Here is a 26,038-nt window from a genome sequence, read left to right as displayed (position 1 = left end):
GATGAGTACGATAGTGATCAGACAACCAGTGTGGCAGTGTATTTTACGACTGAATAATCTTGTTAATATGAAGCCCTTTTATTTGAGGAAACCAACCAATACAATAGTTAACGTCTTTTAATCAATATCCAAAATATCCATTATACAGAACTGTAATTTCTGTATTGATCTAGCCTTATATATAATAAATAAATAAAAATAAACTACACGTCCCAGATTGCGTTTGGGCGCTCTGACTTTCTCCTCCCCTCTTGTCCTCCCACAAGTCAGATGGTTTCGACTAGCTAGTTACCACAGAGTAAAAACGGGCTTTATCGTACAAATTCATAAAAACAAAAAATAGCTTTTTGGTCTTCGTTTAAGGTTAACTGTGTTGTTCATGTTAGGTTTAAAATAACATTTTAAGAAGATCAATTGTAGAAATAGGCGGCCCTTATCACTTTGTGGCTATGGTAACTAACGTTCGTGACGACCAAGTCAGTTCATCCCACTGCGTGAAGTCGTTCGGCAAATATGTCTGCTACGGATGTAGGCGGTTGTGGACCCGGAGCAGGACCCAGTTCGGGTGCTGGGTCCGGGGCATCAAACCCTCGAAAATTTAGCGAGAAAATAGCTCTACATACCCAACGTCAGGCTGAAGAGACTGCCGCTTTTCAGGAGGTTATGATGGACATCACCTCTACCAGGGTAAGTCGGAGGGGGAGGCAAGAGAGCAAAGCTGGAGTAAGTACAGGCCCGGGGCTTGTCAAGAGGGTAAACAAAAAAAAATACGAACATTATAAACTAATATAACGTTAGCTAACTAACTCTAGTCAAGAATGAACGTTATCCACGATTTGCCTTTTATCTGTTGGGAGTTTGAATGTCTAGTTATTTCACCTAACGTTAACTAGCTAACTACGATGTTGATTGCTATCTTATCTAACTTGTCAAAAGTGTCATGCGAACCAGCGAGCTAGTGAACTAACGTTAGCGTAAATAAACGAGTTAGCCACCTGTGGCTAAATAGTATTTCAAATTCGGTAGCTAACGTTAACTAGTTCGTTACGTTACTTAACGTTAGCTAGCTAACTACTCAGCAAGCTAATGTTAACGAGACATTAGAGTTAAACAACTTTTTAATATATTTTCGTTTCTCCTACATTTACAAACCAAACTACGTAAGAACTGCTGAACTGTGTGACTGGTTGATAACGTTAGTTACCAGCCATGTTTTGGCATAACGTTAGCTTTTCAGTGCTGAGTTAGTTAGCTAGTTTGTCAAATAAGACTGTACATCAAGTTAAGTGGTTCATAGTGGCTGCTGTCAACCAGAACAGATTGCAAACTCTTGGCATACAGCAACCAACTCAATTATTTTTCCACTGAGTTTAACATTCACAAAATGGTGTGTTTATAGGAACTCCACGGCTGTATTAATTACGCCGATTCTGATGCAAGCCGTTTACTCCAAACATTTTTTTTTTACGAAAACGAGGGTTTCTATTGGACAAATTCCGGTAGGTCTTCCCCCGTTTTTCATCGTTTGCTCTGTTTGTGTACGTTTGGTTCTTAAACAGGTTTCCGTTGCAAGACAATGTATACACCCCAGAGTTTATTCTAAGGATCTTTCAATTTTAAGTAAATACGCTTGAACTGATTTTCAAACAGATAAAAATTATTAATTTGGTTATTAATGAATTTATGAACATCTTTTTTTGAACATTCAATCTTTTAGAAACATGTTAATTCCCACAATTTCCCCCCTCTACAAATAGCCTATACATTTTGAGGTGTATGTGATGGAGACTGAGAAGGAGGAATAGAAAGGAGAAGAGGGCAAATCAAAATCAGTGATTCAAATTTTTTTTTAAACCTTTATTTAACTAGGCAAGTCAGTTAAGAACAAATTCTTATTTATAATGACTGCCTACCCCAGCCAAACCCGGACGACGCTGGGCCAATTATGCGCTGTCCAATGGGACTCCCAATCATGACCAGATGTGATGCAGGCTGGATTCGAACCAGGGACTGTAGTGATGCAGTGCCTTTAGACCGCTGCGCCACTCTGGAGCCCAAAGACTCACCCTCTCATAAATTGCATTGTTGAGCAGCACATTCAATGGCTCAAGTCGTGGCTCATCCCAACCGCTCATAACACCCTACTTCCTTCATTCACGGTAAATCCCCATTGCCATCTCAACCACTGCCTTTTCTGGGAAATCCGTTGAGTCTTGTCCTTTACAACCTCCCCATCTAATATACTTTTTGTCAGGGTGGTCCAATCAGCCTAATAGCAAGGCAGGGGCACAGTTACCGGTAAATGGGGGCGGAGCATGCTGCGAAACGTATGTGAGAGAGTGAGCAGGCACGAACTATGTAGTAAAGTAGTACAGAATTATGCTGAGACTTCACTTTAAAATGGATGTCAAACAAAAACAATTGATTTCAAAGTTTAACAAACCATGCAATTCTTTGCACAATGACTACTTTGAACAATTTACTCAGTAAATTAAAAACATCTACTGGAAAAACTGTGCAGGTTCAAAGTTTGATAACAGAATTTCGGTAAATTCTCACTCGGTTTTATTCTGTTTCCAGACTTTGTATCTGCACAGTTCATCCTGTAAATGTGCTTTTGTAAAATGTTCAATGGAAATTGTTAACTAGTACTTGTGAATAGAGTTCTATGGTTTGTTAAACTTATAAATCAATGTTTTTTTTGTTTGGTATTAATCTGAGTCTGTGTGAATCTGTTACCGTGGATTTGCCCACTTCCATTCATGTATTGTATTTATTCATCAGTTTGGTTGTACAGCCTGTATATGTGTGGAGAATTCATATTGTCACCAGTGTGATGAATACTGAAAGCTCTAGCTACTGTAATCCTATTCGCCTGTGGCTAGGCCTATGTAAAAGAGAGGGGATTGAATCTGCAGTAGGGGAAACAGCTTCACCTTCCGCCCCATGGTCGTTGTTATTGCATTTGTTTTGTTGACGAAGTGAAGGTGAGGAGCGTCACCCATCATAGTAAAAATTGTTGCACATACTCTGCTGTTCTATCACTGGTGCAGTGATGTCAGAGGGGAAAGAAACTGTGTTTGTTAACTTCTTTGTTGTAATATTGCAGTTTCACAATTAAGGATTCCAGCTTTAATGCTTTTGGGCATTTTTAGATTGGTTTGTAAAATATGACACAGTAGGTCTATCTAATCTCTATTCTGGAACAGTAGTGGTTCATATTAATCAATTTCAGAAGGGAAGGGAACGTTGTAAGAGCAGATTTAATCTTATGTCCTATGAAGACCTTGTCTCAAATTGTTCTGCTGTCATAATATTTTACACTGCCAATGTCACAAAGGTACACAAAGCAGTATTTTCTCACTGTCACCTCGCTGGAAATGTTTTGTCCAACTAGAAATGTATTAGTTAACTCCTGGGTGTTATCAATATCCAATATGCTGGTGGGGATGTTGTTGCTTTGTGACTGTTAAAGTTCTTATTTTTCTTAGAAATAATAATTTAGCAGCTTTTCCTCAGTACGTGTGGTTTTCCCTGTGAATGATTGTCCATATCTTTTACAATGATGAACTCACTGCCCTCTGTTTTAAAGGTTGAGAGACTGCATGAAAGATGTCAGAGGCAGGACAGAACGTTATAACATGTCAAGTTCTTACTCAAAAGAACAAGGTCTGAAAAGACACCAAGATGTTTGCCTGTGTCATTAATGAAAATGGCCAGACAGTGTCTTACTAAAAGAATGGGCCAGCTCATTTCAAACATTCTATTGTGACATAGGACAACCACAGCTTTGCAGGTGATAAAGCACACAACAACAAACTCTTGATGATCTTGTTACCCATTTGATTATCTCAATCCACTGATGTGGCATCTGTCACTGTGTAGGCTATGTAGCAATCCAGCAGTGAAATATTTCAAGGACACAAGTATTGCAGTTTGTCTTACAGAAGACATTAGGTATTCATAAAGTCTCCATTGCCTCTTTGTTCTCCAGATCCAGGCTCAGAAAGTGCGTCTGGCTAGAACCCAGGGCCCGTACTATGGGGGCTCCCTACCCAACGTTAATCAGATCGGCAGGAACCCAGGCGACTTTCAGGTGAGAGAGGCTCACCTTTTAAAAAAAATCCTCAGTGTGTGTGTAGGTCCACATTAATATATAGCCTAAAAATCTATCCATACAATCACTTGACACCAATTTAAACACCATGGCATCTCTCCCTCTTCTCTTGCACCCCTCTTTATCCTCTCTCCCTTTCTGTTTCTCTGTTCTCCTACTTGTTTCTCTCATCTTTCCCCCTCTCTTAGGGTTTATTCCACTCTAACCTGGACTCCAGTCGCTCCACACGGCACCACGGGCTGGTAGAGCGGGTCCAGAGGGACAGACGCTTCATCTCCCCAGTGCGCCCCTACAGGAGAGTAAGTATCCTTCACAATACCTCTTAGACCAGAGTCTGGGAGGTATTCGACAAAGCACAATCTAGGAGCTAATCCAGAATTTTGCTATACTTAGGCAAAGGACTGCTTTGATAATATATTATTTTGTCATTTTCTATGTTGTGCTGACCTGATTGTGGATGAGAAGAGTAGATTTAGTTGTTGCCTTGACTTGTGTGCTCCTCAGGTGGACAGCTCTCCATACAACTCAGCCTATCTGTCCCCACCTCCAGACACCAGTTGGAGAAGGTAATGTTCTGGAGTGGACCCCAATCTGCAGAGACATTGGTATCCCCAGGGAAGCCTGTTCATTTTTGATGTATCATGCTTAGTTGTTTTTCTCTGCAGCATTATAGCTTGCTCTCAAGGTAACAATGCATACTAACGCAATTGGGACTGACTAACAAGACGCCTGATTTGAGCTTTCCTTCATAGCCTCGAATTCATTTGCTTTTCAGAACTTTTAGTTGTTTAATTTTCTCCACTTTCCTCCCTTTTTTCTGGCATCTGAATACACTTACTCTTTTTTTCTTCAAGTTTTGGAAAGAAACTCCCACTGCTTTTCTCTTGCCAGTCCTCTTATTTCTTTTCTTTTCTTTCTTTCTCTGCTAAATGAAAAAGGACATACTCTTTGAGAAAGGGAAGCTGGCTTTGACATGAAATTATGACTCTTACACACGTCCCAACAGTTCCACTTATCTTAATCTCTGCAAAAAGTAAAGGCATGTCGAGTAGACATATACATTTGCTTTGACACATGAATAAAATGAAGACTGCTCTAAACCAGCGTTTCTCATCCCTGCTCGCTTGGATGCTGCACTTTGGGGAATGGCCTCCATTAATCAGGTGAATGGAGGGAGCTGCTCCTGAAGTTTGTTTATGGTGGAGTCGGCACAAGTCTGTCCGATTCTTTCCAGATCAGCACTGGGGTCTGGAAACACTGATAAACAGCATCGTAAGCTCTACTGATGTGAACCAATCGCTGTGAGACCCCATTTTAGCAGAGAATTTAAGAACCTCTTTCATAATAGCCATTCTTACAGAAGCACATGAGCACACACACGCATGAGCTCAAGCTCACTCTTGTGAATGCATACATTTGTGCACATGAGCATGCAGTAACACACACCCACAAATGCACTCAATATTCTCTGTATCCACCAACATGAGTGAAAAGTATCTATGGGATGGGCCATGTGTTCTGTAGAATGTCAATCTCCCTCTTTTCCTCCCTCTGTCTCTGCATCTCCTATGCTCGCGGTTTGTCCCAAGCCTTCTATCTTTACATTTTTAAAAATGTATTATCCTTCTTTGGAGAATAATGGCCATTTTTGTTGTTGATCACGAAAGGAACTGTTCGGGCAACTTCCCAGGAGACAAAAGCCAGTTATTTCGCCTCCCCACCATGGCACTCAACAGGTGAATCCCGCCCTCTCCATCTATCTTCTCTTCTCCCCCTCAACATAGGGCATCAACTTACTGTCCTGGGGAAGACATTAACAGATGATTGTGCCAGTGCGAGATGGCCATTCAAAGATCTTCCAAAAGCTTGTATATTTTATTTGTTGATCCTTTTTTATATTGAATGAATTTATATTTAAGACTGAGTTCCAACATATCAGTTGGAGTTAGTTTGTGGCTGAGTAGAAGTAAAAGTCAAGTGGTGATTGTCATGATGTGGTTACCGGAGGACTTTTCTAATGAGTCATGGATTGACTTGAGTAGTTGGTTCCTGTTTGGAGAAAGTGTTTGTGGTTGATGTGGCAATGGAAAGAGACCCCCTGGATATATCTTTCTCCTCTCCTGATGCCTTTTCTCTATGCAGGACCAACTCAGACTCTGCCCTCCACACCAGTGTGATGAACCCCCCTGCAGGAGACCCCTTCAGTGCTGGACACACACTCACCCCTCAGGGCAGACTCACAGGTGAGGACTCACTAAAGACTAAAACAAGAGCATATGTTTTTAGTTAACAAATTGTAGTGGGAGTTGAGGGTTTGCAACTTGGATAAGTGTCTGCTAAATGACTATATTGTTATAATTGCTTAAGTGTGATTGTGCCTTAAGCCCATTCCCAGTTTGCCCCAGTGCTCTGACTTGTCTCTCTGTGCTCCTCTAGGTCAGAGTGAAGGAGAGGGGAGAAGAAGTGAGCCTAAAAGTCCCACTAGCTGTACACTAACAAATAATCTTGACAATTGAAAGAAATCCATGTGACCAGGAGACAGTGAATTGATTTCCTCAATCATGTTGTTTGTCACCCACAGTGTTTCCGTACCCAGTTCCCCCCATTGAGGAGAACGTTCTGGATCAGGGCATACTGCTCAAGCCCTGGGACACCAAGAAGTTGCCCCTGCTGTCTTCTCGACCCAAGTCCTGTGAAGTTCCCGGTATTAAGTAAGTCAATCCTTCTAAAACACATCCAAGTAATTTCTACAGCTTTTCTCACAGGATAGAATAACTTATGTGGAAATGTCTGTGGCTTTTGAAGTTTGAACACAATTATCTACAGTAATCTGTTTCAGTGGAGACACACGGTTATGAAAACCTGCGATGTTGTGCATTAATGTAGACCTAATGTAATTTGTCGTTGCTGCTTACATTTAATGTAATTTGTTTAATTTAATGTGAATCCGCGATATATGGAGGGGAGTCTGATAGGAGACACAGTATTGTACTATGGCTGGCGTGTGCCCTCAGGTATGACCAATTAATCCATGGCCGATTTTCTGTTGAACACTATCTGTTGCTGTAAAAGCCTCAGCTCGATCTCCATTTGTTCTCCATTGAAACAGCCATTTGAAATATCTTCCTCTGTCTATCCTCCTCTTCTTGGTCATGACTAGCAGTCGGTGTAATCAGGGATGCAGAGGGTTGTTTGACATGACGTTACACTCCCCCGTAGCCTTTACGTTGCACATTATTTTATCTTTCTCTTATAGCTGGGGTTTAGATTGGAATGTGTGGAGTGGACTTTCTCTTTCTTTTTCCCTCCCATGTCTTTTCTTCCTATTGTTCTCTCTCCTCTAATTTATTCTCTCGTTCGCTTTCTCCCCTCTGTCTATTCTTCTGTTCTTTTTCTCTCTCTTTTCTCTTTCTTGCTGTGTGTGTCTGGAGGCTGATGTTGAGTGTGAGTCAGTTTAGTTCTTGGACACTGAGGTCACCCTATCTGTCTGGAAATCACACGCACCACAGTGTCTAATTCTTGCCGAATGTGAGAGACCACTGTGGTTTCTCTTGTCTTTCTAAATAGTTTCTCCATCTCCTCCTCCAGTATCTTCCCCTCCCCGGACCAGCACTCCAGCACCCCCCATGCCCCCTCAGCCCTGAACACGGGGGGCTCCCTGCCTGACCTCTCCAGCCTGCACTTTCCGTCGCCGCTGCCCACCCCGCTGGACCCAGACGAGCCGGGCTACCCCTCGTCCCTGAGTGGGGGCAGCAGCACTGGCAACCTGGCCACCACCCTCACCCAGCTGGGCATTAATGCCAGCAACGCCTTCCGCCACTCGCCAGGTACAGGGAGGGGCGGTGGAACAGAGGCTGAAGAGTGTGTGTGCTATTGTATCCCATGTTGATCTTCAGCACCTCTCTCTTGCGTGTATGTTCATGTTTGCGCTCATGCAGGCATGCTAGGAACAATAAAACCCTTTCTGTCACACAAGCTAAAATGTCTAAGTTGTGAATCAAACGGAGGAAGCTAGTGGGTGTTGGTGCAAGAGGGAGACAGGCCGATATTCATTTAGGTGGGTGCGTGTAAGATTTATTTAGAAAGTGAAACTGGAGGGTAAGTGCAGGGCTGTGCATTCGGAAGAAGTAGCTGTCCTAGGGCCCTAAAAAATCCCTGATGCAGAGAACGTGGACAGAATCAGATAATCTAGACAATAAAATGTAATTCAACAATGTAAAAAAAAATGTATTGAACTTAGTAGGGAGTCAACGAAATGTAGTGAAAATTAATTAATTTGCCCAGGTTTATCATAAGACATGACCAGAATGCATCAGTGATTTGTATTTCCTGCAACTTTCTGAAGAGGCAACGAGAATTCCCCCGTCGGTGTATGTGCGGTGCACGCAGTTACCACTTTGTGTAAGCTGTTAGCGATGATGCTAATGAAAACAGTCTTCTGGTAGATGGAAAGACTTTCCCAAAAACCTTCTAAATGAAATGTTAACTGCAAAGCCTATGCCTACCTGGCAGAATGATATCATGATTATTTGCATCAATCCAGTGGGTGTTTGTTTTGCAAAATCTATCATAACAAGAACACAGCTGAACAGCCTCTTGCTGTGTGTGCGCTGGATTTAAAGGGTAACTACACTCAAAAGTTCCCAAAAAATTCCCAGACCTCAAAAGTGGTCTCCTTATGTGGTTCAAGCATTGTTGTGGGGAAAACGGAGACCTGGAAAAACTCTACGGAATTTGGGTAAATAAAACTAACTGTAATCGGGCAAGAAATTAAACAGATTTTATATGGCCCTACTGACCTAGCTGTGTTGAGGTGATTTGGCCGACCACACACTTCAGTCTAGAGGCAAGGCCTAGGGTGCATGTCAATAGTCTGAGGTGGCTTGCTCTTCTCGTCTTGTCTCTTCGTCACTGATGGAAACAGGTGAAAACAGTATGGTGAATGCTTACCAGATATTTGCTGTTATTATTCTATTTCTTTCACATCAGTACAAATTAAGGATAGGAGACAATGAAAGGAAACCTAGTTTGACTCTTGAGATGCACCCTGCAGCTCAGGGCCTCTTCAGGGGACTGAGCTAGCGTTATACCTCCTGAAATGATCGCCAGGAGACAAACTGTCTCAATACATCTTCAGTGAATTTTGATGTTCGTAGTCTTCTATACTAAACAAAAATATAAAGATTTTAGTTACAGTTCATATAAGGAAACCAGGCAATAGGAATTTATTTCAATCAATGGATTTTACATGACTGAGAATACAGATATGCATCTGTTCCTCACAGATAGTCCCTAAAAAGGGTTGGGGCGTGTAACAGAAAACCCAGTCAGTATCTGGTGTGACCACCATTTCCCACATCTCCTTCGCATAGAGTTGATCAGCCTGTTGATTGTGGCCTGTACAATTTTGTCCCACTCCTTTTCAATGGCAAACAAATTTGTTCGCAAAGTTTGAGAGACAAGCTTTTTGTGCATATGGAACATTTCTGTGATCTTTTATTTCAGCTCATGAAACATAGGACCAAAACTTTACATATTCTTGTCCAGTGTATTATGTACGCATTACCACAACTTTTCACACCAGGACTGAAAATGCGTATTTTATTTAGCTATATATTCTGATCTGTTTATTTGTCTTATTTGAACAGGTCTCCTGGCATCTCTTCAGGGCACTCTCAGTAACCCCTCCTTGCAGTCCTCGCTAAGCAACCCCAACATCCAATCATCTCTCAGTAGCCACTCCTTCCCCAACTCCCTCAGCTCCACCTCCTTGCACTCGTCGCTTAGCAATCCGTCCCTGCAGTCCTCACTTAGTTCCTCCCCCTCCCTTCAGTCTTCCCTCAGCAACCAATCCCTGCACTCCTGCCTCAGCAACTCCTCCCTGAGTGGCCAGTCCCTCCAGACCGCAGTCAGTAACCCTAGTTACAGTAGCGGGGTGGGAGGGTCCGGCTCGTGTGCCTCTTATTCGCCTTTGTTAACTAGCCAGGGGCAGTCGCCTCTCAGCACGTCGCCACGGAGACGAGCTCAGCTCTCCCCTCTGATCCTACCCATGGGAGGGGAGTCTCGCCGGCACCACTCCAAACAGTTCTCCCCCACCATCTCTCCTAACTTGTCCTCCATAACACAGGTAATGTCTACCTACGTTCTCTTTTTACCATGACTTAATCACAGGCCAGAATAAGCACTGCCCTGGGGTTGGGCGGTATCCAGATGGTTATACCTTCATACCGTTCCTGTGCTGCACACAAAACAAATAGTAGATGTCAGGGATCTTGATCCAGCAGGGGATTTGTCTCTGCTGTAACCAAGAAGATTGATCTTGTAAGCTAGCCACTTAGTTAGCCAAAAGAGCCAGACTAGATGTTAATTACTTCTCTCTCTGGTTGGAACTGTGCTATGCCATAATGTGGACGCCACGGAGCCGGCGCGAGATATGGCTCGGAAAACGTACCTCAATCCAGGGATGGGAGATGGCGCTGTACTTCTAATTATGATGAATCGAGAAAATTGAAATACTGCTAGTTTTTAAGTAAACTGCCCTTTTCGTGAGCATGTAAGGGTAGCTAATGCTGTTTTATCTATTAACCTAGTGCACAAGTTGACTGTAGGTGTTTATTTAAAAATAACAAGTATTCAAATTGATGAAAACACTAACTCAATTGTTTTGACGTATTGAAAATCATGCCATGGGTATTTCAAAAATACCCCAGTATATAGTTTATACTGTATCCAGCTCAAGCCTACATGGCACCATAACATTGGCTGATCTGCATGCCAATTGAGTTTGTATTCCATTTCCAATCAATGTGTTTATCTCCTCCCAGGGTGTCCCTCTGGACACCAGCAAACTGCCCATGGACCAGAGGCTCCCTCCCTACCCCTTCAGCCAACCCCAGCAGCAGCTTCATCAGCCAGGTCCTCCAACATTCCAGCAGGCCTCTCAGGCAGGACAACAGCTCTCCCAGCCGTCCGTGGTACTACAACAACAGCAGCAGCATCAACACCATCAGCTGCATTTGCAATACCAGCTGCACCAGCAGCAACGTGCCCAGTCTCAGCAGGCCCTCCAGCAGCTGCACCTGCAGAACCTGCGCAATGTCCAGAACCAGCAGCATAGGGTGTCAGTCAAAATTGAGAAGCAGGGTGAGCAGGGACAGAACTCCCAGTGCCTGCAGACGCAAGACCTCCAGTCGACCCAGCAGCAGCAGCAACAGGACCAGCAAGACCAACAGCAGCAGATGGAGCAGCAAAGGCAGCAGGGAAGTCTTCCCCAGCTGCAGCACATCAGCCAGTCCCTGGCCACAGACCTGGGCCTCTACAACGTGAGTGGAGTCAGTGCCAGCCCATACACACACAACACACTCCTGCCAATTGGCTGAAATAAAGCCACAATTTCCTCTGTCCTCCTACTATCGGTCCGTCACGGTTAACCTACCTCACCACTCTGGGACAGAGGGGCATGACAGCCAGCGTGGGCTGATGTCTTTGTAAACGCATGGTTTTAAAGCAAGCACAATGTTGTGATAGAAACTGAGGTCAACTAGAATGATCCGGATGATGTAATCATCTGCACATCTATTATGAAGACCATAACAAGTGTCAGCCTGATGGCTTCTGGTCACACCAGGACATATTTTAAGAGTTCACTCTGTCATCTAACTAGAATTAGCTCACTATTTTGTATTGTATATTTATATAATCAGCTGATTTATTTATACATTTGGCCATGCAAATTAGTGTGTGACATCCTCAAGTATCAAATAGTATAATATCTTTATCTCTTTACATATGACACATTACTCTGCTGTCATGGGATATACAGTACCAGTCAAAAGTTTGGATTTTTTCTTCATTTTTACTATTTTCTACATTGTAGAATAAAAATTGTAAACAAATCTAAATCTATTTTATATTTAAGATTCTTCAAAGTAGCCACCCTTTGCCTTGATGACAGCTTTGCACACTCTTGACATTCTCTCAACCAGATTCATGAATGTATTTCAATTTGTTAAAAGTGAATTTGTGGAATTTCTTTTCTTAATGCATTTGAGCCAATCAGTTGTCTTGTGACAAGGTAGGGGTGGTATACAGAAGATAGCCCTATCTGGTAAAAGACCAAGTCCATATTATGGCAAGAACAGCAAGTAAGCAAAGAGAAACGACAGTCCATCATTACTTTAAGACATGAAGGTCAGTCAATATGGTACATTTCAAGAACTTTTAAAGTTTCTTCAAGTGCAGTCACAAAAAATGTCAAGCTTTATGATGAAGCTGGCTCTCATGAGGACCGCCACAGGAAAGGAAGACCCAGAGTTACCTCTGCTGCAGAGGATACTAAAGGACATCAATAATAAGAAGAGACTTGCTTGGGCCAAGAAACACGAGCAATGGACAATAGACCGGTGGAAATCTACTTTGGTCTGATGAGTCCAAATTTGAGATTTCTGGTTCCAACCGCTGTGTCTTTGTGGGACGCAGAGTAGGTGGAAAGATTATCTCTGCATGTGTGGTTCCCACCGTGAAGCATGGAGGAGGTGGTGTGATGGTGTGGGGGTGCTTTGTCTGTGATTTTAGAATTCAAGGCACACTTAACCAGCATGGCTACCACAGCATTCTGCAGCAATATGCCATCCCATCTGGTTAGCACTTGGGAAAAGGGGATATCTAGTGAGTTGTAAAACTAAATGCATTCAACCGAAATGTGTCTTCTGCATTTAACCCAACCCCTCTGAATCAGAGATGTGTGGTGGGGCTGCCATAACCGACATCCATGTCTTCGGTGCCCGGGGAACAGTGGGTTAACTGCCTTGCTCAGTGACAGAACGACAGATTTTTACCTTGTCAACTCAGGCTTAGTGGGACTATCATTTGTTTTTCAACAGTACAGTGACCCAAAACACACCTCCCAGGCTGTGTAAGATATATTTCACCACAAAGGAGAGAGATGGAGTGCTGCACCAGATCTGGCCTCCACAATCACCCAAACTCAACCCAATTGAGATGGTTTGGAATGAGTTAGACCGCAGAATGAAGGAAAAGAAGCCAACAAGTGCTCAGCACACAGTTGAAGTCGGAAGTTTACATACACAGACAAATACATTTAACCTCAGTTTTTCACAATTCCTGAAATTTAATCCAGGAAAAAAATCCCTGTTTTAGGTCAGTTAGGATCACCACTTTATTTTAATAATGTGAAATGTCAGAATAATAGTAGAGAGAGTGATTTATTTCAGCTTTTATTTCTTTCATCACATTCCCAGTGGGTCAGAAGTTGACATACACTCTATTAGTATTTAGTAGCATTGCCTTTAAATTGTGTAACTTGTTATGGCTGCAATCCCGATATCGGGATAAGTGTCATCAACAACCGCTGAATAGCATAGCGCTACATACAATAAATATTTATATTCGTGTAATATAGGAAAACACAGTTTAGCCTTTTGTTAATCCACCTGTCGTGTCAGATTTTGAAATTACGCTTTACAGCGAAAGCAATCCAAGCGTTTGTGTAAGTTTATCGATCGCACAATAAAACATTGAGTACACTTAGCATCAGGTAGCTCGGTCACGAAAATCAGAAAAGCAATCAAATTAATCGTTTACCTTTTGATCTTTGGATGTTTTCACTCACGAGACTCCCAGTTACACAACAAATGTTCCTTTTGTTCCATAAAGATTATTTTTAGAACCAAAATACCTCTGTTTGTCGCCTTAGATTCAGAAATCCACAGGAAAGAGTGGTCACGACAACGCAGACACAAATTCCAAATAGTTTCCATAATGTCCACAAACATGTCAAACGTTTTTTATAATCATTCCTCAGGTTGTTTTTAAAATGTATAATCAATAATATATCAACCGCAAATGTCTTTCACAGTAGGAGAGGGGAAAACAATGGCTGTCCAAATTCTGTTGCATGAGCAAAACTCATATGACCACTTGACGCGATGTTATTGTTCTGGCTCATTTTTCAAAATAAAAGCCTGAAACTATGTCTGAAGACTTGACACCTTGAGGAAGCGATAGGAAAAGGAATCTGGTTCATAGTTCTTTAAATACAGCAAAGGGAGGCTATGGAACATGGAGTTTTCAAAATAGAAGCCACTTCCTGTTTTGATTTTCCTCAGGGTTTCGCCTGCAATATCAGTTCTGTTATACTCACAGACAATATTTTGACAGTTTTGGAAACTTTAGTGTTTTCTATCCAATACTACTAATAATATGCATATATTAGCATCTGAGACTGAGGAGCTGGCTGTTTTACAATGGGCACCTTTTCATCCAAGCTACTCAATACTGCCCCTGCAGCCATAAAAAGTTAACTTGGGTCAAACTTTTCGGGTAGCCTTCCACAAGCTTCCCACAATAAGTTGGGTGAATTTTGGCCCATTCCTCCTGACAGAGCTGGTGTAACTGAGTCTGGTTTGTAGGCCTCCTTGCTCACACACGCTTTTTCAGTTCTGCCCACACATATTTTCTATAAGATTGAGGTCAGGGATTTTTGATGGCCACTCCAATACCTTGACTTTGTTGTCCTTAAGACATTTTGCCACAACTTTGGAAGTTTTCTTGGGGTCATTGTCCATTTGGAAGACCCATTTGCGACCAAGCTAAATTTAACTTCACAGTAGGAGAGGGGGAAACAATGGCTGTCCAAATTCTGTTGCACGAGCAAAACTCATGTGACCACTTGACGCGATGTAGACCTCTACTGATGTCTTGAGATGTTGCTTCAATATATCCACATACTTTTCCTACCTCATGATGCCATCTATTTTGTGAAGTGCACCAGTCCCTCCTGCAACAAAGCACCCCCGCAACATGATGCTGCCACCCCCGTGCTCTACGGTCGGGATGGTGTTCTTTGGCTTGCAAGCCTCCCCCTTTTTCCTCCAAACATAATGATGGTCATTATGGCCAAACAGTTCTATTTTAGTTTCATCAGACAGAGGACATTTCTCCAAAAAAGTACGATTTTTGTCCCCATGTGCAGTTGCAAACCATAGTCTGGCATTTTTTTGGCGGTTTTGGAGCAGTGGCTTCTTCCTTGCTGAGCAGCCTTTCAGGTTTTGTCGATATAGGGCTCGTTTTACTGTGGATATAGATACTTTTGTACCGGTTTCCTCCAGCATCTTGACAATGTCCTTTTTTCTGGGATTGATTTGCACTTTTCGCACCAAAGTACGTTCATCGACGGGCACATCGTGCACCTCTTCCTAGCATTCTTCTCGCCAATGTCCAGTCTCTTGACAACAAGGTTGATGAAATCCGAGCAAGGGTAGCATTCCAGAGGGACATCAGAGACTGCAACGTTCTCTGCTTCACGGAAACATGGCTAACTGGAGAGACGCAATCCGAAGCGGTGCAGCCAGCGGGTTTCTCCACGCATCGCGCCGACAGAAACAAACATCTTTCTGGTAAGAAGAGGGGCGGGGGCGTATGCCTTATGACTAACGTGACATGGTGTGATGAAAGAAACATACAGGAACTCAAATCCTTCTGTTCACCTGATTTAGAATTCCTCACAATCAAATGTAGACCGCATTATCTACCAAGAGAATTCTCTTCGATTATAATCACAGCCGTATATATCCCCCAAGCAGACACATCGATGGCTCTGAACGAACTTTATTTAACTCTCTGCAAACTGGAAACGATTTATCCGGAGGCTGCATTCATTGTAGCTGGGGATTTTAACAAGGCTAATCTGAAAACAAGACTCCCTAAATTTTATCAGCATATCGATTGCGCAACCAGGGGTGGAAAGACCTTGGATCATTGTTACTCTAACTTCCGCGACGCATATAAGGCCCTGCCCCGCCCCCCTTTCGGAAAAGCTGACCACGACTACATTTTGTTGATCCCTGCCTACAGACAGAAACTAAAACAAGAAGCTCCCACGCTGAGGTCTGTCCAACGCTGGTCCGACCAAGCTGACTCCACACTCCAAGACTGCTTCCATCACGTGGACTGGGAGATGTTTCGTATTGCGTCAGACAACAACATTGACGAATACGCTGATTCGGTGTGCGAGTTCATTAGAACGTGCGTTGAAGATGTCGTTCCCATAGCAACGATTAAAACATTCCCTAACCAGAAACCTTGGATTGATGGCAGCATTCGTGTGAAACTGAAGGCACGAACCACTGCTTTTAATCAGGGCAAGGTGTCTGGTAACATGGCTGAATACAAACAGTGCAGCTATTCCCTCCGCAAGGCTATCAAACAAGCTAAGCGCCAGTACAGAGACAAAGTAGAATCTCAATTCAACGGCTCAGACACAAGAGGCATGTGGCAGGGTCTACAGTCAATCACGGACTACAGGAAGAAACCCAGCCCAGTCACGGACCAGGATGTCTTGCTCCCAGGCAGACTAAATAACTTTTTTGCCCGCTTTGAGGACAATACAGTGCCACTGACATGGCCTGCAACGAAAACATGCGGTCTCTCCTTCACTGCAGCCGAAGTGAGTAAGACATTTAAACGTGTTAACCCTCGCAAGGCTGCAGGCCCAGACGGCGTCCTCAGCCGCTCCCTCAGAGCATGCGCAGACCAGCTGGCCGGTGTGTTTACGGACATATTCAATCAATCCCTATACCAGTCTGCTGTTCCCACATGCTTCAAGAGGGCCACCATTGTTCCTGTTCCCAAGAAAGCTAAGGTAACTGAGCTAAACGACTACCGCCCCGTAGCACTCACATCCGTCATCATGAAGTGCTTTGAGAGACTAGTCAAGGACCATATCACCTCCACCCTTCCTGACACCCTAGACCCACTCCAATTTGCTTACCGCCCAAATAGGTCCACAGACGATGCAATCTCAACCACACTGCACACTGCACACTGCCCTAACCCATCTGGACAAGAGGAATACCTATGTGAGAATGCTGTTCATCGACTACAGCTCGGCATTCAACACCATAGTACCCTCCAAGCTCGTCATCAAGCTCGAGACCCTGGGTCTCGACCCCGCCCTGTGCAACTGGGTTCTGGACTTCCTGACGGGCCGCCCCCAGGTGGTGAGGGTAGGCAACAACATCTCCTCCCCGCTGATCCTCAACACTGGGGCCCCACAAGGGTGCGTTCTGAGCCCTCTCCTGTACTCCCTGTTCACCCACGACTGCGTGGCCATGCACGCCTCCAACTCAATCATCAAGTTTGCGGACGACACAACAGTGGTAGGCTTGATTACCAACAACGACGAGACGGCCTACAGGGAGGAGGTGAGGGCCCTCGGAGTGTGGTGTCAGGAAAATAACCTCACACTCAACGTCAACAAAACTAAGGAGATGATTGTGGACTTCAGGAAACAGCAGAGGGAACACCCCCCCATCCACATCGATGGAACAGTAGTGGAGAGGGTAGCAAGTTTTAAGTTCCTCGGCATACACATCACAGACAAACTGAATTGGTCCACTCACACAGACAGCATCGTGAGGAAGGCGCAGCAGCGCCTCTTCAACCTCAGGAGGCTGAAGAAATTCGGCTTGTCACCAAAAGCACTCACAAACTTCTACAGATGCACAATCGAGAGCATCCTGGCGGGCTGTATCACCGCCTGGTATGGCAACTGCACCGCCCTCAACCGTAAGGCTCTCCAGAGGGTAGTGAGGTCTGCACAACGCATCACCGGGGGCAAACTACCTGCCCTCCAGGACACCTACACCACCCGATGCTACAGGAAGGCCATAAAGATCATCAAGGACATCAACCACCCGAGCCACTGCCTGTTCACCCCGCTGTCATCCAGAAGGCGAGGTCAGTACAGGTGCATCAAAGCTGGGACCGAGAGACTGAAAAACAGCTTCTATCTCAAGGCCATCAGACTGTTAAACAGCCACCACTAACATTGAGTGGCTGCTGCCAACACACTGTCAATGACACTGACTCTACTCCAGCCACTTTAATAATGGGAATTGATGGGAAATGATGTAAATATATCACTAGCCACTTTAAACAATGCTACCTTATATAATGTTACTTACCCTACATTATTCATCTCATATGCATACGTAGATACTGTACTCTATATCATCGACTGCATCCTTATGTAATACATGTATCACTAGCCACTTTAACTATGCCACTTGGTTTACATACTCATCTCATATGTATATACTGTACTCGATATCATCTACCGTATCTTGCCTATGCTGCTCTGTACCATCACTCATTCATATATCCTTATGTACATATTCTTTATCCCCTTACACTGTGTATAAGACAGTAGGTTTTTTTTTGGAATTGTTAGTTAGATTACTTGTTCGTTATTACTGCATTGTCGGAACTAGAAGCACAAGCATTTCGCTACACTCGCATTAACATCTGCTAACCATGTGTATGTGACAAATAAAATTTGATTTGATCTCTAGGAGACAGAACGCTTCTCCTTCCTGAGCGGTATGACGGCTGCGTGGTCCCATGCTGTTTATACTTGCATACTATTGTTTGTACAGATGAACGTGGTACCTTCAGGCATTCGGAAATTGCTCCCAAGGATGAATCAGACTGGAGGTCTACAATTATTTTTATGAGGTCTTGGCTGATTTCTTTTGATTTTTCCCATGATGTCAAGCAAAAAGGAGTTTGAAGATAGGCCTTGAAATACATCCACAGGTACACCTCGAATTGACTCAAAGGATGTCAATTAGCCTATCGGAAGCTTCTAAAGCCATGACATAATTTTCTGGAATTTTCCAAGCTGTTTAAAACCTCCTAAGTCGACCCTCTACTTTTTCGAACATTCTGTTAAAAATCGCGCAACATTGCGGCGTCCTGCTACTCATGCCAGGAATAAAGTATATGCATATGATTAGTATGTGTGGATAGAAAACACTCTCACGTTTCTAAAACTGGTTAAATCACGGCTATGACCTATAACAGAGCGTCTGTTTCATCGAAAAGCGCAAGAAAAACTGATCACTGAAAACTGAAAAAAATATCCATGCGCCACTTGCATGTATTGTTCAAGGGGCACGAAATTAAATAGGGCCGAGATTGCAAGTCCTACAGCTTCCACACGATGTCACCACTCTTGTCAATTGCCTTCTCGTTGTTTTTTGGTCAAACGAGGAAGAGAGACCACTTTCCATCCGGTCTCCGACAGGACGTTTTGGAAGAGAGATTTCGGAAGATGATTTGAAAGCGTGGAGCTATTGAATACACATCGCCTCGTGATCAATTTGATAGATTATTAACGTTTACTAATACCTAAAGTTGGATTACAAAAGTATTTCGAAGTGTTTTGTGAAAGTTTATCGTCAACTTTTTTTAATTTAAAAAAATGACGTAGCGTTTTGAAACTCTTTTTTTCTGAATCACACAGTTTCCATAGATGGATATTTTGGGTATATATGGACCGATTTAATCGAAAAAAGACCCAATAGTGATGTTTATGGGACATATAGGAGTGCCAACAAAGAAGCTCGTCCAAGGTAATGAAAGTTTTATATTTTATTTCTGCTATTTGTGTAGTGCCGGCTACGCTAATTCTTTTGTTTACGTCGCCTTCAGGTATTTCGGGGTGTTGCATGCTATCAGATAATAGCTTCTCATGCTTCTCATGCTTTCGCCGAAAAGCATTTTAATAATCTGACTTGTTGGCTAGATTCACAACGAGTGTAGCTTTAATTCAGTGCCCTACATGTGTGTTTTGATGAACGTTTGAGTTTTAACGAGTGCTATTAGCATTTGGCGTAGCGCATTTGCATTTCCAGATGCCTAGATGGGACGTCTGCGTCTCAGGTCGACGCAAGAGGTTTAAGTTAAAGGCACAGTCAACTTCTGACACACTGGAATTGTGATACAGTGAATTGTATGTGAAATCTGTCTGTAAACAATTGTTGGAAAAATTACTTGTCATGCACAAAGTAGATGTCCTAACCGACTTGCCAAAACTATAGTTTGTTAATAAGAAATTTGTGGAGTGGTTGAAACACTTAAGTTGGAGTCAATAAAACTTGTTTATGTAAACTTCCGACTTCAACTGTATGTGGGAACTCCTTCCAGACTGTTGGAAAACCATTCCAGGAAAACCTCATGAAGCTGTTTGAGAGAATACAAAGCTGTCATCAAGGCAAAGGGTGGCTACTTTGAAGAATCTCAAATATAAAATATATTTTCATTTAACATTTTTTTTGGTTACTACATGATTTCTTATTTCATAGTTTTGTGTTCACTGTCTACAATGCAGAAAATAGTTAAAAATATAGAAAAACCCATGAATGAGTAGGTGTTCTAAAAAGAAATGGACTGGTACTGTATTTATTAAACAGAACTTGGGCTATTCAGGAGGCCTTATTATTATAACCTCGGCTCAATAATTTCCTTCTTGATGCTTCACATTTCCTGGACCTGTATAGTTTCTCAATACATTTCCAATGCTCACTCAAGTCGGCTCCATAACTAGCCACTGGAGATTGTTTCACAACTTCCTTCTGACAGATGATGTCATTGAACATGCGCACAAGTTTATTTCGCTGCAGAATGTGCTGGGTGGAACTTGAGAGGGGACGCTGATGTCATGCCCAATTGAGGTGAAATGGATCCTGGGCTCTGTTGTTGAATGGCTCTATTAATAGCAGTCCAGAGAGCAGACTATCTTTGTGTGCTAGGGGGTTGTGACATTGGCACCACAGTGAAATTGGCCTGTAGGATGTAGCATCAATGAAGCCCCACTTCATTACTACAATACATATTGTAGGTGATGTTACTCAACTTGGTATGACGTGTTCTGTTTTTACACTAAAGTACCTGTGTTTTGTGTTGTAGGACACATTACTGTTAAATTCTCTGTTGAATGATCCCTACCTGGGCCTGCAGATCGCCTCCAGACAGAACCAGCAGGTATACTATTTCTGCAGACACTTTATTTCTCTCTGGCTCATATTTATATTGACTACTACACCTCTGCTTTCATTGCTGAGTTCTGTTATACTGTATTTGTTTGCCTGTGTTCACGTTTGGTGTTTTGTTCCCGTCTCAGTTCAACATGGAGACTCCGGGAGACAGCCTGTCATTCAACCATGGTGGCTTGGGCTGTGGGAGTGGTGGAAAGGACCAGGAGGAATCCTACCACTCCAACCATGGCTTCCTGGAGCTCCACGATTCAGGGGATAGGCAGCACCTTAACAACCAGAACTTTGGGGGAGAGGGATGCCACAACGTCCCTAACATCATCCTCACAGGTGAGATATGGGCTACCACTTCGGTTATTTCTCCCTTGTAGGAGAGGAATGCTTTCCTACAACTAACGCTAATCCTGAGTGGCTCAGTGGGTAGAGTATGGCACTTACAATGTCAAGGGTTGTGGATTCGGTTCCTGCTGGGGCCACCCATTCGAAAATGTATGCGCACATGACTGTAAGTCCCTTTGGATAAAAGCGTCTGCAAAATGGACCATTTATTATTATGTATTACTAGCCCTCCTTTCTTCACCAGGAGACAGTTCGTTGGGCCTCTCCAAGGAGATCGCCAGCGCACTGTCCCACGTGCCAGGGTTTGAGATGGACTCCTTTGCCCTGGATGACCCCCTCAGGATGGATCCTCTAGCCCTTGAAGGGCTGGGCATGCTGGATGGGGACCTCATGCTGACCGACCCCGCCGTGGAAGACTCCTTCCGCTCCGACCGCCTCAAGTGACCCCCCCGGCCTGGAGTGGATACTGAGGAGTGCGGAGGGAAGGGGCTTGGAACAACCCCGGGCTGAAGCAGAACAGGTGGGGTTGAGCCCTGCTTTTCTTCCCCCTCCTTGGTGATTGACCCAACCACAGGATCTGCGAATACGAGGTCAGGTGGGAGGTTTTGGACAGTCTAGTGCAGGGTTCTCTGACTGGTCCCGGAGAGAAACTGGAGAGCAGGCTTTTGATCCACCATAGTACTAATATACCTGTCAAATAATCAGCTAATCACAGTCTTCAATCTGTACCTTGATTATTTGAATCGTGTGTGTTAGTCCTGGGCTTGAATAGAATTCTACATGCTCTCCAGGACCAGAGTTGGAGGCACCTGGTCTAGTGGGGACCTCTCCACATGCTTTTTGTGAGGTGATGTGGTGGTGGGGAAGGTTCGAGGACATGACTGACATGTCAGTCGTGGCGCAAGTTTGTTAAAGGTTCTTTCCGCTACATCCAGGCATTTATCGAAAACGCACTTATGATGCTGAAGAGAAAAAAATCAAATATCGGCATTAGCTTGTACGAGTCTTATCTGCATGTAAACAAATGCACTTCGGATAATGCATAAATGCAGGGATCACGCATGAGGTCAGTTACACTTGAAAATGCTGTCTTGAAAACCATATAATATGCATTCTATAAGACAGGACTTTTCCGACTGGTATTTCGGCTTTGTCTGTCGGTGTTCCATCATTCCAACGCCAGTATCGGGAGGCTAGAATATCAGCTATGTTTGCCATCATTCTACTGCAAGAACATACAGTAGATCTGGGGTATTTTCTGGATTACATCAACCCAACCAGAGACTGTTCAACCAATAGTGGCCAATTGACATGCCATTAAGTGTTTCCATTTTATTTAAGTTTGGTGAAGGTAATTCAATGGCGGACCTAGCTAGCTATAGTTCAGATAGAGTTCAGTGTTTCAACGGACAAAGAGAAGAAAGTGTGTTTTTGGAGAGGTGACTTTCTCAGTCCCTTGGGACAAGTTGGCACTTACGGGGCCATTTTAGTGTCTGGACAGCATATTCGTCTGTAAGAATATCACTGTCTGTTCTAGACCCAGCTAAATTGACCTTTCTCATTTGACGTCTGTTAACTCGAATCGTCTTGATCGTTCCGAATCTAAAAAATAACTAAATCGATTGTCTAAGGATATTGTCCTCATATTGAATCAAGTAGTCCTTAGAGTCCATTATCCTGTCTATTAAAAACAACACATAAAATAACACATTTCACTGCACCTATCTGGTGTATGTGACAAACATTTGTGTATATATATTTTTTTATATATGTCCCAACATGGCAGCTGTTGCCATTCTGTCAGCCTGCTTCTATACCATGGAGCTTCTCTGTAAATTTAAGCCGTGGACCTTTTGCTATGTACCACCTCTGTGTGCCTGCTATCCTGCTAGCTCCCCCTTAGATCTTAGACCTACCCTCTTCTACACATTCCCTTTGAAGCAACTAGGGACTGTTTGTTTTTAAATGTGTACTATTCACACAGTGTCTGCCTTCCATCAAGAGAATTGGCATTGTTGACATGAAAAAGAAAGAGGGGACAAAAGCCCTCAATACATTTCAATGACATGAGTTGTATGTTTTATCATTTAGTAATTGGGAAACGACAAGGCCAAAACCATGTGAATGCATAGCAACATTTTTGCCATAGTATGTATTGTAACTGTTACTACTATCCTAAGGCCTTGGAGCTTTAGTGTCCGTTTTAGTCAGGTAATCCTAGCCACTGTGATTGACACCTCTAACCCCTCCCACCTGCTGCACCTGTCTTGCCACAGCAAGGGCCATAGCCAGATTATAGTAACATATTTTTATCTAACAAAGTAGTTATTACTATGAAGTTTTATTTTTTAATTAAAGGTGGTCTTTGTATATAAATGTATAAATAACTGAATATATTTAAGAAGAGAAGCCGTTTGGTTCCGCAACACCCTGAAACCGGTTGCATGATTTGAAAAGCAACAGATTCTGAACAATGTAGTCCATTTGCTATGCAAAATGTTCTTGTGCATGTCTTGTGACTGTCTGGGAGTTGTCAAATACAATTTTTCAGAGAGTACATTTGCATCATACTATTGTAGCGAAAAATACATTTTTTGTAAAATATTTTTTTGCGTTTTTAAATGGTCATTTTGCTTTGGTGACAATTTGATATTGGTGTCTAAAGACTACTGTAAGTTTGACATTGTGTGGCAGCAACAGGAAGTTAGAGCGCTTGAGATGATATCGTTTAACTTTCATAATGACAAAGATTATGGAAATCAGCCCTTCTTTCCAGTGTGGACTGAAAGAGGCCATGTTTGACAGACTTAATAAACACAAGCATTGCAACTTGGATATAGAAAGCTGTATGCAACTGTTACATCAGATTTGTGGTAACATCCATCCTAAAATGAAGTAGTGCTGTTCTGAAGTTGTGCTAACATAGAGTTTAACCCCCTTATTGACAAATATTGAAGTACCTCTAATTACCGGTATGCTTTATTTCAACCATATTGCTTTTACACTGATCATATGAGCCAAATGCAAATCTGTTTTGACAGGGAGTGGTGGTTGAAGTGGTTTGAGTATCAAACCTATGGAAAAACCCATTCACTACGGCCTCCTATCCAACAGTAATATTGTGGGTTTGCAAAGTCCCCTTTTACCACTGTGAGCCAACGTTGTGCCTTGGTGTATATCTTGCTTCTTACTGGGCTGGTGGTATTGGCAAGCCCACAAGTCGTTTTGAAGAGCCATAATAATGCATTTCCAATTTAGCCATTAATGAGGGGAGGTATAAAAATAAAGTTGGTGTGAAAATCAATATTTGAAAGTGTTTCTGCATTGCTTAGTCCTGTGTTCCCTATTTTCTGTGGCATGTTTCCTGTATTTTCTGATTTTGTTTAGTACTGCACTGTGGACCATTCCCAACCAAAACTGAAAATATTATTTTGAAGTGATATTTGAATTGATAGGCTATATAATGGAGATTTGAATGAGGCTTTTTTAAAAATTGGACTGAAGAGTGGATGAAATGTCTTGTCTGTTTAGAAGGAATCATGTAAGTGTGAGTAGTATATTTTGGATTTGGTCTGAAGGGTATTCTGATGAAGTACCAGTTAATTTCAGTGTCAGCGCTGGCAGTTGACTCGAGAGGTGTGATGATTATATGATCTTCACCTGGTGTGAGAACAGACATGAAATGCAGAGAAAGTCATTTTACTGTTATTCTGCACAAGAGCACGCCCGCCATTGGTAGTCCTGCTTGATTAGTCCAGGGTGAAGCATGTTTGCTCTACCAGTTGTTTGATTTAGAATCTGTGACAATGTTACGCAATGCCTCAGATAAATATCAGTCACTTTTCTTCAGGTTATTATTATATATATTTTTTTTAAACTTTATTTAACTAGGCAAGTCATTTAAGAACAAATTCTTATTTACAATGACGGCTTAACCCGGCCAAACCCTAAAGACGCTGGGCCAATTGTGTGCCGCCCTAAGGGACTCCCCATCACGGCCGGTTATGATACAGCCTGGAATCAAACCAGGGTCTGTAGTGACGCCTCAAGCACTGTGATGTAGTGCCTTAGACCGCTGTGCCACTCGGGAGCCCAAAATTATCATGTGTATCCAAAAGTTTGATTATGTACACTGCAGTTTTTTTTACTGCGAAAAGGAGCAATAATTGCTCATGGTTTCCCCCTCTGCATTAGTTAGTTATACCAAGTGAATTTGTCTCACATCTTGGCAATTCTTCACAGCTGCAATTTTATGCTTCAGCTGTCATGCCTTTAGAAAGCAATAATAATGTGGTTGTTTTGTAGGCACTAACAGAGCTAGGCTATGGAGGGTTTGTTTTGATAAACACATCAGGTCTGTGTGGAGAACACTGGCTTGGGAGATCTTATGTTTTGTTCTATGAGATCATCTATCACCAAGTTATTTTTTTTGTATATTTTGAAGCATTTATGTAATCAAAATAGGCTTCATAGTTCATAAAGGTTGTGTTCATAGACATATCTCATTGAACGAAACATAGAAAGTCATCAAAGCATGTGTTAACCTCGGACCTTATTTTCGGCGTTTATCCCCAAACCACATTCATTTCCTCCATAGGAACGGCTGAACGAACCTGAGGCTTAATTTCCGATTTTTAAGAATACAAGGAGGCTGCGCTAACAAATTCATTGATATCTCAGCATCTGTGTTATGCAGTAACGTTGTAGTTGAAGACCATGCACGGTA

At 42.8% G+C, this 26,038-nt stretch overlaps 1 protein-coding gene across 3 annotated transcripts; it reads left to right on the top strand.

Moving 5' to 3' along the window:
- Positions 1-299: 299 nt before the first annotated feature.
- Positions 300-24,616, top strand: LOC112228662 (CREB-regulated transcription coactivator 2). Of its 3 annotated transcripts, none has more exons than XM_024394191.2 (14): positions 300-687; positions 3,995-4,096; positions 4,306-4,416; positions 4,622-4,683; positions 5,785-5,853; positions 6,260-6,360; positions 6,554-6,580; positions 6,699-6,828; positions 7,706-7,944; positions 9,766-10,244; positions 10,942-11,439; positions 20,888-20,962; positions 21,102-21,303; positions 21,557-24,616. In XM_024394191.2, exons 1-14 carry the CDS (start codon positions 514-516, stop codon positions 21,754-21,756), a joined length of 2,469 nt encoding a protein of 822 aa, XP_024249959.1. In that variant the 5' UTR covers positions 300-513; the 3' UTR covers positions 21,757-24,616. The 3 variants fall into 3 exon arrangements, with proteins under 3 accessions (XP_024249959.1, XP_024249949.1, XP_024249967.1); XM_024394181.2 differs by having other exon boundaries at positions 6,554-6,604; XM_024394199.2 differs by lacking the exon at positions 6,554-6,580.
- The last annotated feature ends 1,422 nt before the right edge of the window (positions 24,617-26,038 follow it).

Source organism: Oncorhynchus tshawytscha, linkage group LG03, assembly GCF_018296145.1.
Source record: "Oncorhynchus tshawytscha isolate Ot180627B linkage group LG03, Otsh_v2.0, whole genome shotgun sequence".
Taxonomy (NCBI): domain Eukaryota; kingdom Metazoa; phylum Chordata; class Actinopteri; order Salmoniformes; family Salmonidae; genus Oncorhynchus; species Oncorhynchus tshawytscha.
Note: the sequence above shows the minus strand (reverse complement) of the source record. Positions and strands in the feature narration are given on the sequence as shown.

Coding starts and splice junctions, on each gene's coding strand:
- LOC112228662 (XM_024394181.2), top strand. CDS start 514: ATGTCTGCTACGGATGTAGGCGGTTGTGGACCCGGAGCAGGACCCAGT. Junction 5,854..6,259: donor CCCACCATGGCACTCAACAG/GTGAATCCCGCC, acceptor TTCTCTATGCAG/GACCAACTCAGACTCTGCCC. Junction 6,605..6,698: donor GCCTAAAAGTCCCACTAGCT/GTACACTAACAA, acceptor TGTCACCCACAG/TGTTTCCGTACCCAGTTCCC.